At 45.1% G+C, this 13,876-nt stretch overlaps 1 protein-coding gene across 1 annotated transcript in view; it reads left to right on the top strand.

Annotated features, from left to right (window-relative positions):
• The window catches only part of LOC115099230 (BDNF/NT-3 growth factors receptor), a 239,516-nt gene extending 230,581 nt beyond the window's left edge, over nt 1-8,935 (top strand). The window contains exons 6-7 of the mRNA XM_029616695.1: nt 4,986-5,144; nt 6,999-8,935. Of these exons, the coding sequence (XP_029472555.1) occupies nt 4,986-5,144; nt 6,999-7,184 (345 nt within the window). The 3' untranslated portion in view covers nt 7,185-8,935. The remainder of the gene's footprint in view (nt 1-4,985; nt 5,145-6,998) is intronic.
• The last annotated feature ends 4,941 nt before the right edge of the window (nt 8,936-13,876 follow it).

The raw sequence follows: 13,876 nt of genomic DNA, 5'->3' as shown, positions 1-13,876 counted from the left end.
GGGATTTAATTTAAAGGGTCGGGGTGGGTTTTAGTGTGCCGGGGGTGGGTTTTAGGGGGTTTTAGTGTGCCGCTGGACCCCCAGGTAATTTAAGGCATTTGGGGAGGGTGGGGGATTTAATTTAAAGGGTCGGGGGTGGGTTTTAGGGGGTTTTAGTGTGCCGGTTCACGATTTTAACGATTTTAACGATACTCTAAACACCCAAACGGCGACGATATGATTCCCTCCCCCTCCCAGCCGAAATCGATCGTTAAGACGATCGAGGACACGATTCACATCTCTATAAGGAACCCCATGTTAGAGTTCTCCTTTAATGTAGTTTAGGAGACCGTGGGTTGGGAGATCCCTAGTGTTATAGATTTCTATATATTTTTTCATTTTTATGTATTTATTTAGATTTATATTCTAGAGATGTGAATCGTGTGATCGATCGTCTTAACGATCGATTTTGGCTGGGGGGGGAGGGAATCGGATCGTCGCGGTTTTGTTTTTTTAAATATCGTGTAAATCGTAAATCGGGGGAGGGCGGGAAAACCGGCACACTAAAACAACCCTAAAACCCACCCCGACCCTTTAAAATAAATCCCCCACCCTCCCGAACCCCCCCCCCCAAATGTCTTAAATTACCTGGGGTCCAGTGGGGGGGTCCCGGTGTGATGTTCCACTCTCGGGCCACGGGTGCGTTGATAGAAATGGCGCCGGCGCCATTTTGGTTCCTGTCCCCCGACGTCACGAGCATAGGAAATCGCTCCCGGACCCCCGCTGGACCCCCAGGGACTTTTGGGCAGCTTGGGGGGGCCTCCTGACCCCCATTTTGCAACTGCAAAATGGCGCCGGCCGTATGGCCATTTTGCATTATGACAACACGATTCGAGTGCAGGAGGTCATTCCCAAACCCCCGCTGGACTTTTGGCAAGTCTTGTGGGGGTCAGGAGGCCCCCCCAAGCTGGCCAAAAGTCCCTGGGGGTCCAGCGGGGGTCCAGGAGCAATCTCCTATGCTCATGACGTCGGGGGCAGGAACCAAAATGGCGCCGGCGCCATTTCTATCAACGCAGCCGTGGCCCGAGAGTGGAACATCACACCGGGACCCCCCCCCCACCCCCCCCCCCCCCCACTGGACCCCAGGTAATTTAAGACATTTTGGGGGGGTTCGGGAGGGTGGGGGATTTATTTTAAAGGGTCGGGGTGGGTTTTAGGGTTGTTTTAGTGTGCCGATTTACGATTTTTGACGATAAATCGGGGGAATTTCTATTATATATCGCCTCTAACGATTTTTGACGATTTAAAATATATCGGACGATATTTTAAATCGTCAAAAAACGATTCACATCCCTATTATATTCTGCCTTTCAGCCACTTCAAAGTGGATTACATTCAGGTACTGAGTTATTCTGGATAACTCAGGATAGTTCAATGAGCATTCTGACCCAGAGAGTGAAAGAGCAGGTATTGCTTGAAAGGAGGTACAATGATAGAGGAGTGTGAGAAAGCAGACAGCCTATAACAGTTGAATCACCATTTAGAAGGGCATCCTATTGCTCCTGCTGGGGGCAGGATGGCAGGGAGGTGTTATGCAGAACAAATAAGAGGACCCTCCCTCCAAGATTTTTCTGGATCAACTCCCAGATGTGTAAAGGATTATTTTCTCACCTGAAATGGAATGTCAGGTTTTGGGGATAGGGACTCAGTCCAAGTCTGAATTTGTTTCATGTTTCTGTGGGAGAGGTGAGAGACTGGTATAGTTCATGCTAAGGAGTGTCCTATTGAACTTAGAAACCACTAATTTCACTGCCTTATACAGATTTACAGAACTGGGTTCTCTGAATGTTTCCTGTGATATGCAGCCTGTACATAAGTTGTCCTTGTAATCATCTTAGCTGGGAACCACATGAAAAGTGTGGTCTGAAGTTATTCTATAGTTTGACTGTTGCGATCCTGCTCGCGGCAGGGCTGCGAGCAGGCTCTTACCTTTCTTCAGGCTGGCTCAGCCCGACTCCTGATGTCGTCACCGGCAGGCAGGAGCCCTGCCAGGTTTCCCTGCAGTGGCAGGAGGCTGCCATTGTGCCGGCGCGGCAGGATCCACACCGGGGATCTCCCTTGCAGCATGAAGCCGCTCCGGTCCTGCCTCCGTGACCAGAGGCCGCCATCTTGCCGGCACGGCAGGGGCTGTGCCGGGGTTCCACGCAGCAGGAGGCCGCCACCGCCATCTCTCCAACGCGGCAGGGAGCCGTGGACTCTGGTTCCTCTTCGCGGCCCAGAGGCCGCAGACCTAGGTGTCTTTGTGCGGCTGGAGCAATCCTCAGTCTTCTCAGTGCAGCAGGGACGCTGCCGCTGACGTTTGGGCCTGCGCAGAGGCCCAGCTCCTGTTCCTGCTCTCGCAGCGGCGGGACGCCGCTGTACAGGGTCCTGTTTCCTCTTCCTGCCTTCTAGGGGCGGGTCCGCATCTTCCAGCCTGAGTTAAAGGGCCAGGAGGGAGTGGTCCCTCTGGCCTCACCTGCAAGCTCCTCCATGGGTGTTCCTGCTTCTCCCTTTAAAAGTGTTCTTCAATCATTCATACGTTGCCTTTGCAAGGAGTAAGTTCTCCCTAGGACTTCCTGCTCTCTACTCCTGCTGGGTGTTCCTTTTTCATCGTTGAAGGTTCTTTGTCATCTTGTTCCTGGTCTCTTCCTTGGATGTCCCTCGTCTAGTCTTCTGTTCCAAGTCTCGTCTACCTCCAAGCCTGAGACTTCATCCTTGTTCCAGATGTTTCCTGATGTTCTGTTCCAGCCCAGATGTCTTCTGTATCCTGATGTCTGTCCTGTCTAGATGTCCAAGGCTTCACTTGATCAATCCTGGCGAGGTCCGCGTCCAGCCTGGCTGGGTTGGTATGGTGCGCTGCGTCCCAGTGGTCCACGACCACCCCTGCTGGGGTGTGTAGGGTGCTGGTGGTTCTTCTCCATCATCGGAGCCAAGGATCTCCATGTTTCCTGTCGGTCACTCCTAGGTCTTCGGGACGTCCGTTTCGTCCGTCCCGGCTGCCCTTCGTTGACTGTCCGAGGAGTTCGTCCTGATGTCCTGGATTTCCACCTGGAGGCCATCTTGTATATAGTCCTCCGATGCTCTGGACTCCAGCTATGCCTAGCCCCCGGCAGGCAGTGCTCCTATGGATAGCCTGCGGGTCCTTCTGGCCAATGCAGCCTCCTTCCCAGCTGTGGGTGTTAGTGCTCTATCTGGTGTCTTCTCCATCCTGAGTTTTATCCTGGTTTTAGCTTGTCTCTTCTCGTCTGAATCTGAACCTGATCTTTGTCCAGTCTGATCTTCATCCACGTCTGACCTTCGTCCACATCTGACCTTCATCCAAGTCTGTTCTTTTTCCTTGTCCACCTCTGCCTCATGCCCAGCCTGCCGCCTCTGCTGCTCCCTGCAGCGAGTCCGAAAGGGCTGGGAATGGTCTGAGGACCATTCAGAGACCACCGTTGCATTGGTGGTCTCACGGAGGTGTGCAGGTCCGGTAGACGTCCCCCGGTTCCAGACTTGGACCGTCTCATTGCAAGGGCACACATCTTGTCCCGCGCTGGTGAGCGCCCCCCGGTGCTCTCCCCCATCGCAGCGCAACACTGACAAAGGAGTGACTGATTGTCTTTCACAGTGAGTGATGTTCCACCTGCAGTCCATTACATCAGTATTTCTCAAGCAGGTCCTGGAATAACCCCCTTTCTCCAAGCCACTCTGATTTTCAGATTATCCTCAATGAAGATGCATGAAATAGATTTGTGTGCAATGGAGGCAATGTATGAACATCTATTTCATGTATCTTCATTGTGGATATTCTGAAAACCAGACTGGCTAGAGGGGTACTCCAGGACCAGCTATTGAAACATTGGACATCATCTGCTTGACTACTAGACTGAAGAACCTTAAACCGGTCATGATATTCCCCGATCCCACAGTTACAGGACTATAGAATTTGACATCAGATGGTCTGCCCAGCTCCATTTCTGCTGCAGTGCCTTGGATCCTCAGCTGATCTTTTGCTTTCCCCTCACTTTTTCACAATCAGGAGGATCCCTCTGTGCTTATCCCAGGCTTTCTTGAATTCTGTCACTGTTTCTGCCTCCTCCACGCTTGCTACATGCTGCTATAGCACTATCCTGCCTGGCCTACTATTGCAAACACTATTTCCATGCATTCTAAGATTACACACTGGATACTTAGAAACCTTTGTTATACAACTAACTTCTGTAAGTATTATTTTGTGAAGAATGTTAAAACTAAAAGCTTTCTATGGGGTTTATTTTCTGCAATATTCTATAGGGGGAGATGGATCAACATAGTGCTACTATCTCCCGCTTCTCTTCCTCTTCTTCCTCCCCTCTTTCATTTTGCAACAAGTTTTTGCAGTGGAACAAAAGTTTGATATGTCTGCTTCATAGTGTTGGATAATAACCAATCAACATCCCCAGATTTACTTTGACATCTAAGACCTGCGAAAGCTCAGAGTTTTAGAAAAGTATGGGCGTTAGTGTGCTTCTTTTTTTTTTTTTAACTTTATTGTTAATGTTTCTGATACATTAATTTAAGAAAACTTGAATTAGAATCAGACAGAAGCAATTATAGATGTTATAGTGATATCTGAAAAGCAAGCTGAATTTACACTGCCCAGAGGAATGCACGTAATTAATAGGTCTGTGGTTATCAACAAATGGCATCTACAGTCAGTACATACAATCCACATGATTGCCCATTCTAAGACAATATATTATTAATCACCATTAAAAAAAAAATGTTTTGCAACTGTTGAAATTCTGTTTATAGGAACATCTGACTAGTCATAATTGGCAGACATCAATAAATTATATTTTGAAGTTTCCGTTAACTCAAAAATATTGGTAGCGGGTAAAAAATTGAAATGTCCAGCAGAAACCAAACTTTTGAACTCTCTGAGCACCACTTTCTTGCAAGTAATCAGACGTGCTGACTGCCCAGACTTTTCTCTATGCTTTCAGGTTGGTGGGCACACCATGCTGCCTATTCGTTGGATGCCTCCTGAGAGTATCATGTATAGGAAATTTACCACAGAAAGTGATGTCTGGAGTCTGGGAGTTGTATTATGGGAGATCTTCACCTATGGCAAGCAGCCCTGGTACCAGCTGTCAAACAATGAGGTTTGTACAGACATGAATACCTTGTGTGCAAGAAACAGCTGTGATGTATTTTTGTGACATGAGGAATTTGTATGTATGTAAGTATTCTGTAGCACCAACTGGGAACTAAGATGTACCATGTCATATTCCATCTGGTGAAACGGATTCAGAACAAAGAATCAGATGGCTGGAAGGAACCATCTGATTCTTCTAGATATAATGCATGTACTGTTCTCATAGGGGCGGATTTTAAAAGGCCCGCGCGCGTCGGCGTGCCTATTTTGCATAGGCCGCCGGCGCGCGTAAAGCCCCGGGACGCGCGTAAGTCCTGGGGCTTTCGAAAAGGGGAGGGAGGGGGCGTGTCTGGGGGCATTCCCGAAATGACGCGGCATTTGGGGACGCGCCCCGGCGTTTCGGGGGCAGGCCCGGGGGCGTGGCACTGGCCCGGGGGCGTGGGGAGGCCTCCGGACCAGCCCCCGGGACCAGAGGACGGAGCGGGGCTGCCGGCGACGCGCACAAAGTTAAGGGGGGGATTTAGATAGGGCCGGAGGGTGGGTTATGTAGGGGAAGGGAGGGGAAGGTGGGGGGAGGGCGAAGAAAAGTTTCCTCCGAGGCCGCTCCGAAATCGGAGCGGCCTCGGAGGGAACATGCAGCTCGTGCTGGGCTCGGCGCGTGCAGGTTGCACAAATGTGCACCCCCTTGTGCGCACTGACCCCGGATTTTATAAGATACGCGCGTCTACGCGTGTATCTTATAAAATCCAGCATACTTTTGTTCGCGCCTGATGCGCGAACAAAAGTACGCGCTCGCGTATTTTTTAAAAATCTCCCCCATAGGTTATAATAATATAATATACAGTAGCTATCGGAAAAATTAATAGGAAAGTCATTAAATCTGTGAACCCCTGTGTGTAAGCTTTGAGTATTCAAATGATTTCTCTCAAAGTATTGTATCATGTTAAACTATTCAGATGACATCACACAGTGTAGCTTAATTCACTAAGGGGCGGATTTTAAAAGGCCCGCGCACGCCTGCGGCCTATTTTGCATAGGCCGCAGGCGCGCGTAAAGCCCCGGGACGTGCGTAAGTCCCGGGGCTTTCGAAAAGGGGAGGGAGGGGGCATGTCCGGGGCGTTCCCGAAACGACGCGGCGTTTCGGGGGCGTGCCACTGCATTTCGGGGGCGGGCCCGGGGGCGTGGCGCCGGCCCGGGGGCGTGGTCGAGGCCTCCGGACCAGCCCCCGGGACCGGAGGACAGAGCGGGGCAGCCAGCCGACGCGCGCAAAGTTACGCCTGCTTTTAGCAGGCGTAACTTTGCCGACAAAGGTAGGGGGGGGTTTAGATAGGGCCGGGGGGTGGGTTAGGTAGGGGAAGGGAGGGGAAGGTGGGGGGAAGGCGAAGAAAAGTTCCCTTCGAGGCCGCTCCGAAATCGTTGCGGCCTCGAAGGGAACAAACAGGCCGCGCTGGGCTCGGCGCGCGCAGGTTGCACAAATGTGCACCCCCTTGTGTGCGCCGACCCCGGATTTTATAAGATACGCGCGGCTACGCGCGTATCTTATAAAATCCAGCGTACTTTTGTTCGCGCCTGGTGCGTGAACAAAAGTACGCGATCGCGCAAGTATTTAAAATCTGCCCTTAATTGTAGGTTGATGCACTGCTTGCTGCTCAATTTGGTTATTAATATCTGGTAAAGTTTAGCAATTCTTTGACATTTCTTTTCATGCAAGTTGTAAATATAATTTCATATTCTGGATAAAGCTGCATTGCTTTCATGGTTTTATGTTGTTTTTGCCTACATGACTAGATTGAATATAAAATTATTGTTCCCTGGACTCTCGGGTCTTTAGATTTACTTTCCTTCTTTGCTTTTTGATTAGGTAATCGAGTGCATAACTCAGGGCCGAGTGCTGCAGCGGCCACGTACCTGCCCGAAGGAAGTGTATGACTTGATGTTGGGTTGTTGGCAAAGGGAGCCCCACATGAGGCTGAACATCAAAGAAATCCACAGCCTTCTTCAGAACTTGGCAAAGGCTTCCCCAGTCTACCTGGATATTCTGGGATAGAGGCTCCAGAGTTAGGAGGAATGAATGTGTTCATCTTGATAATGAGCTCCATGAACTGTGTTCTTATCTCCAACAGCGTTAACTACAACATATGTGGAGAAGCTATCAAATGGCAAGCAACATGCACTTCTCAATCCATAGACACCGTATTGACTTTTTGACCACCAAATCATTTTTCTTTTCTGCTTCTCTCTCTCACTCTGCTTCTTTCTCTCTCCTGTTTACTCTTTTTCTCTGCATGTCTGGCCTTTGGTACCATCTTCTGTTTCTCTTGTCTCCATTTCTTCATCTATTTGTCAGACTCATTCTTCCTCTCTTCTTCTGAACCAACCTGGCATTATTATAACTCTGCATTGAAAAAGGCCTTAAAACCTGATCTGTTATATCAACAGACATAGAAGCCTGCCTACCACATCTAACAATGCCTTCTTGTTTTCCTGCCTTTGATGTGGATGAAAAAAAGGGAAAAAATATTTGACTCGAACTTTGTGACTTCTTCTGTACATAAAATGTTTCTATGGATTTCAATTCATCTCCGCCTCAGATTGTGGGATGAAAATGGAAGACTGATGTTCGATATGGGAAGCATATTTTAGTTTGAGGAAAAAGCCAGCTGGAAAAGCAGTGATATAATCTGTTCATGTAGAAAACATGGGGTCCTCTCACTTACAATTCCCCACTCTCAGCAAAATGAAAAGTTGGAATGATTTAGCACATTCCCCTGACAACCTTTCTGAAGGGAAAGCAAATTGCATAACTTTTGTGCTTTGGCTGTAATTTCTAGCCTGGTTCATCACCAGATACAAATATTATTGGGCACAGTGAGAGAGATACGGCCTGCATTGCGTCCATTACAAAGCTAATAGGCTCAACCCTCCACCCCCCCTTGTAATAAATATGAATATTGTGATCCCAGTGATACAGTGATGGTATAATCCATCTTTCTTTTGGTGTGATAGGCTGGAGATGGAATTATTCATGAATAGAATTAATCTCAAGGTGAAACACTCAAGCTAAACAACCTTAGTAAGCAAGGAGTGCATTGCAGTGGCTGAGGGAAGTTAGATTATCTTAACACACGGTTGTTAGACAGTATCTACATTCCCTTTCTCCAAACCCCTCCTCCCCATTTCCCTCTAGCCTCACACATATACATACACACATACACATATAAACAAACTTTTTCAGCCATCAAACATTTTGCAAACACAATGGGATCACTTCACCCATTTTGAAGCTATTCCAGCAGTCCAGCAAATACAATTACATGCTCTTTAAAGCAGTAAAAGATGTTATGGGGGAAATCAAACAAGGGAAAAATAGAGTGAAAAATTAGCCTATAATGAGGCATTTTGGGCCCACTCTGCTCCTGGGCTGTGGAATGATCTGCTCCATTTCTCTATGCATCAGCCTCATTATGCTTTTCAGATATGCAAAGTCACTCTGGTGAGGTTGGTCCACTAGTGAAAAACTCCAGTTCCATAGGCATCAATGACGAAAATAGCAACAGTCACACACATGCAAAAAATGAATACATAAATGCCTATTACTGTATGAAAACAAGCTAGCTACCAATGAATTAGCAAGCTGCAGAACATGAGGAACTGCTTCCAAGCAAGTGTTCAGAAGTTAAAAATAAGTTTCTCATCGGTATAATCTTAATTCTGCATTCTTTATTCACTGCTATCTTCTCCATGAAGGGACTGAATTCAGAGGGCAATAGTCACACACTTATGGCTTATATACACCTGCATTGCTGTTATGGAATCACAATTCTTCAGGTCTCTTTCATAAAGGACAGTGATAACAGTCCCCAAACGTTTTGGAGGTTGATAAATGGTCTGCAAATCAAAAAGATTGGGAACTTTTGGGATAGAGAAAAAAAAAAAAAGAAATTGTGTGGCACCAACCATCTTCCATGATTTTGCATGGAAGGAAAAGAAAATTTAAAAATGTATTTTTCCTCCTAATGGAAATAATATGAGTTTTGTGGACAAAGGGGAGGCTAGCTGTACTTACTCCTGCTCTGAGCTAGAGAAATCTATTTGGAGTAGAGGCCACACAGAAAGGCAAAAAAGCTATGTATCTAGGTGGTGAATAAGCCTTTGTGACAGGAGCAGAAAGGAGCTGATAATAAAAATTATAGTCAGGCTCTGCTTCTTGCTTGTTCCAAATATCTTTATTTAGACCCTTCCAAATAACTTTCGGAAAGTTTAAAAATACGCCGAGTAGCAGCTGCATATCCCTTTAGCAACAGTAGATATTTGGGGAACCTAATTTTCGGCCATTTTCATCGCCTGGAGGCCAAAACCTTTGAAGGTGAATTAACTCCATTGTGTGAGTGCATCAGTCCCATTCATTAATATGATTTGAACTAAGATTATTTCCCATAGACATAACAAATGTATGCAGGTATAAGATATTATTTAATTAGGTGAAGCTAATGTAGGACATTAGCTATAATAAAATGTCTTTATGTAGGCATAAAGATGATAGACTGGTGCAAATTTAAGTTTAATCACCAAGGTTGTATCATAAGTTTGTTCCATCAGAGGAAATTCTAATATTAGTACCTGCAGCAAATTACTGGAAAAAAAAAAAAGAGATTGTGAGGTCAACATCTGATATTGTAGGAATGGGTCGGAGACCCAGAATTGGGTAAGTGGCATTGTTCGAGGCATACAGTGATGGTTAATTTTTTATTTTTATGACAGGCATTGCATGGAGACAACAGCAGTCTGCATGGTCAATGTCCTGAAGCAAAGCGATCAACAAAGAAATGACATTTTTAGAAACATTCTCCAACCTCAGTTTCAAGGTTATTGTCATCCTAGACTATACAAAGAAAATAAATACTCTTCTCTGTCATTCACAGATATTTGGCTCCTTCCATGAGGGGGGGGGTCAATGAAGAAATATTTTATTTATTTTACAGTTTGAGCCAGATCAAATAGAGAACTTTTAATTTTTATTATCCTTTTATGGTTTATGTTATTTAATAATTAAGCCTTTATATTTATAAGTATCCCCATAAACTATTTTATTTTCAAGTTTGCTTACATACATTATTTAGTTTGGTGCTTTTTCATCAAGTCAAGCTCTCACGGGAAACATTAAGAAAATACATTTTGGCCAGACAACTATGGAGCTAAAAAGATTAGACACCTACAAAATAATTCTCTAAAATTTAGTGCCATGGAATGCATTCAAATGAATAAAATTATAGTAATGGTTCATGACCTAGTGAATCACATTTTTGCAATGAGCTAAATCTCAAGAATACAATTCTAATTTTATTTTCCTTTAATCATTAATTCAGAGGTCCATATTAAAAAGCCCAGTGAGCGGTAAAGTTACCTGAGTAACTTTCTTCAGGTAATTTTATCCAGATATTCAGCAACACTGCTGCTGACTAGGCTCAGCTAAAATTACCAAATTTAAGTTATTCAGGTAACTTTGCCACTCTTCAGGCTCTGGATCACCCCCTTCCTCCTGCTCCACCAAGAGAAAAAAAAATGGAGCAGGCCTAGTCCTGCCAATTCCCTAAATAAAAAACAGTAGGGTATCAAATTTCCAGCCCCCACTCCCAAGAGTTGCAAACCTCAAAAAGTGCCCCAGAAGCCAAGCGGGAGGAGGAAAGGCTCTAACATCCTCCAGCTTGGTTGAATGCTAAGTGCTAGTATAGCTGATGGGTACCGGCACTTAGAATTCATTTATTCACTTCACTCCAGGGGGAGCAGACTTTGAAATCTGCCTAGAACAGGTGCTCTGGAAATTAGGCAGAAAATAAATTGATGTAAATAATAATAATAATAATAATAATCTCCATTCAAAAACTAGGTCTGGATTAGTCCTTTCCCTTTCAATGAGTTCCCTCTGGGACTTGGCTCCTTCCCTGTCAATGAAGGGACTAAGGGGGTCATTTTCTAAAGGGATCGCATGCGAAAAGGGACTTTTAGCGTGCGATACCTAGATCGGGGCGGAATCGGGGTGGACTCTGCGACGACTTCGCTGACAGCGAAAGGTAAGACTCCTTATCGCCGCTAGTAGCGCACCCAATAGCGCCAGCTTTCACGGTGGCGCTATTGAGTGCGAAAGCTGGCAGCGATAACACCGCGGTGGTGCGATCGCTGCCGGCTTTCACAGGCCCGCCCCCCGCTTCAACCCCCCACCCTGCCCCCCGGTACCGCACGATTCTCAAAGGCCTGCGATTTTAGAAAATCCAGGCCTAATCCACATTCAGAACTCACTGACAGGGAATAAACTGATTAAACTAATAAGTGCAGTACCTGTCAGCTGTACCGGCACTTACTATTCAGCCCAGCCAGAGCCAGTAAGAGCTTTTCCTCCTCCCACCTGACTTCCAGGGCACTTCTGGGGCTTCAGGGATGGGAATGGGTGGTGGGGATTTCGCACCTCACTATTTTACAGTTAGGGGGTGTGAAGGAATTGATGCAGCTCAGCCTGCTACATGTTTTATCTTGGGAGACAGGAAGAAGGAGGGATATGGCGTGACTTGGTCCCACTATATTTTTTTCTCCTGGGGTTTGGGAAGAAGAACCTGTTGCTGCTTGGTCCTGCTACATTTTTTTCTCTTGGTTATCTCATTTACTTTACTTGTCCGACAAGAATTACCTGGTCAAATAATGTGAAACCACGTCCTGGGCACACCTCCAGCACCGCTTCCTTTTATCTGGCTAGGTTTTATGTGGATAATTAGTTGCCAAGACAAAAATAGCTAGGGAGCAGGAGGAAATATTAAAATCTCAGCTTTGGTCTGGCTAACTGCAAAAATTAGCCGGACAAACCCCTGTGATTTATTTTTTACAACATGATCAATTAGTAGGATGAGAGAATTATCCTGTTGCTCCAGATCATCGGGGTAAAAATGACTGTGTGAAAGGAGCAAAGTTCTTCTCCTTTCCGGACATCAAACCTACATATATATGAAGAGATGCAATGAATCCATTTCCGATCATTCAATGATAAAATGATCAACCTGTCAAAAATCATACACTTTGTGTACAGCAAAGTTAAGTACAATAAAACAAAAAACCAAAAAATGTCCTGTTAAAAAGATGTTCAGTTAAATAGTTGCATTTTTTCTAGCAGATGAGGACCTCACCATAAAATGATTCTTTAATTGTTGGAAGAATAGAGCATTCCATCATTCTCACTGATGTACTGGATTATGGACATTATAGAATAAAGATTTTATCCATGGATGGGCACCATTTGAGGAAAAAGTCCTTTTTCAATAAGGTGCAATGTCTTTAACAATTATTCCAAATAATTTCTCAAAATGACTGCAATTACATACAAAACAAAACGCCAATAAATGTATTCCCAGCTCTTAGAATCAAACACTAGTAGATGTCAGTTCCGTCTTGGAGTACTCAAAAGGCAGGCTTTAGGATGGGCTAGCTTTTTAAAGACAACTATCAATCCATAAAACAGATGACAAAGGAGACCAGCACCGTGGTTTTTCAGTATGGCACTCTGCCTCATATAGCAAACAGAAGTTTGGCGCTCACTGAAATCCCCATGCACAATGCTGAAAATTAGCCTTTTCCGTCTGCACTGTAATAAAGAGAAATGGTAGGGCCCGTCCAGTCTGCCCTGCTAATTGTATATCCCACTTGTGGATTGAATAAGCCTGAGTGCTTATTACTACTTATCCAAATCAGTTTTTATGGTCTTCTTCCTTGGTTATTTACCAGTGATGTGTAGATGAATATACAAATTTCCAGTCTTTTTTTTTTTTTAGTTCAAATCTTTTTATTGGCAATATTATTCTGAGTAACAAATAAAGAAATCAGAGCTTCAAGAACAAAACAATGGCATAAGTTACAGTGATACATGAATTAAAAGAATTCTGCTTTCATAAAAACGGTTACAAGTCTCACCATGGAATCAAATCAAGAGAATATGCATAACATAGTAATGTGTCTGTGTAACTAAAACGACCAGCAGTATTAAGTGTGAAACAAAAAAAAAAAAAAATCATCATGAAGCATGGAAATAATGGTCTTACCGTCCTCCACGTCTTCACATGTTTCCAGTCTTAATCCAAGTCACAGCCTTCTTTTTTCTCAACCAAGGGGGTGTATCTACTAAAGATGTTTTCCCATTCTGTGTTTATGGGAAGCATGCTTAGTAAATGACCCCACCGAATTTTGTAATAATCTAAAAACTGCCAAACTAGTGAAGTTGTTTCCTGACTATCCAACCTCCTAGATCCCTGTGGTCTTGTGGATGGATCCCATACTGACCCAGTTGGAACCTGTGGAATTGTAGCCTGTTGGTTCCAGCCTGGCTACCCTGTGGCCTGTGGTGTCTCTAAGTTGTGCTTCCTTTATCTGTCCCTTGTTTTCTCGCTATCAGTTTGCTGAACAGTACCCAGCTACCACCACCCTGCAGGCATCAGCCTGGAAAGCTGGAGCTTGCTGGTTCCAACCCAGCTATCCCATCAACTGCAGTATCTCTATTCTGTGCTAGCCTTCCCTCACCCACCCTGTGTTTAGTTCTTGTCACCTTTCCTCTTACCTCTCAAGTGAACAGTGAGATGTTTGCAATACTGCAACTTCCCCACACTTTTTCTGCCAGTTATTTACATCTGTCCTATCCACACTTGAATTCTGTCACAGTGCTGCTTTCTATTATCTCCACTGGTAGACAGAGTGACTATAGTT

This window comes from Rhinatrema bivittatum, chromosome 1, assembly GCF_901001135.1.
Source record: "Rhinatrema bivittatum chromosome 1, aRhiBiv1.1, whole genome shotgun sequence".
Lineage (NCBI taxonomy): Eukaryota > Metazoa > Chordata > Amphibia > Gymnophiona > Rhinatrematidae > Rhinatrema > Rhinatrema bivittatum.
Note: the sequence above shows the minus strand (reverse complement) of the source record. Positions and strands in the feature narration are given on the sequence as shown.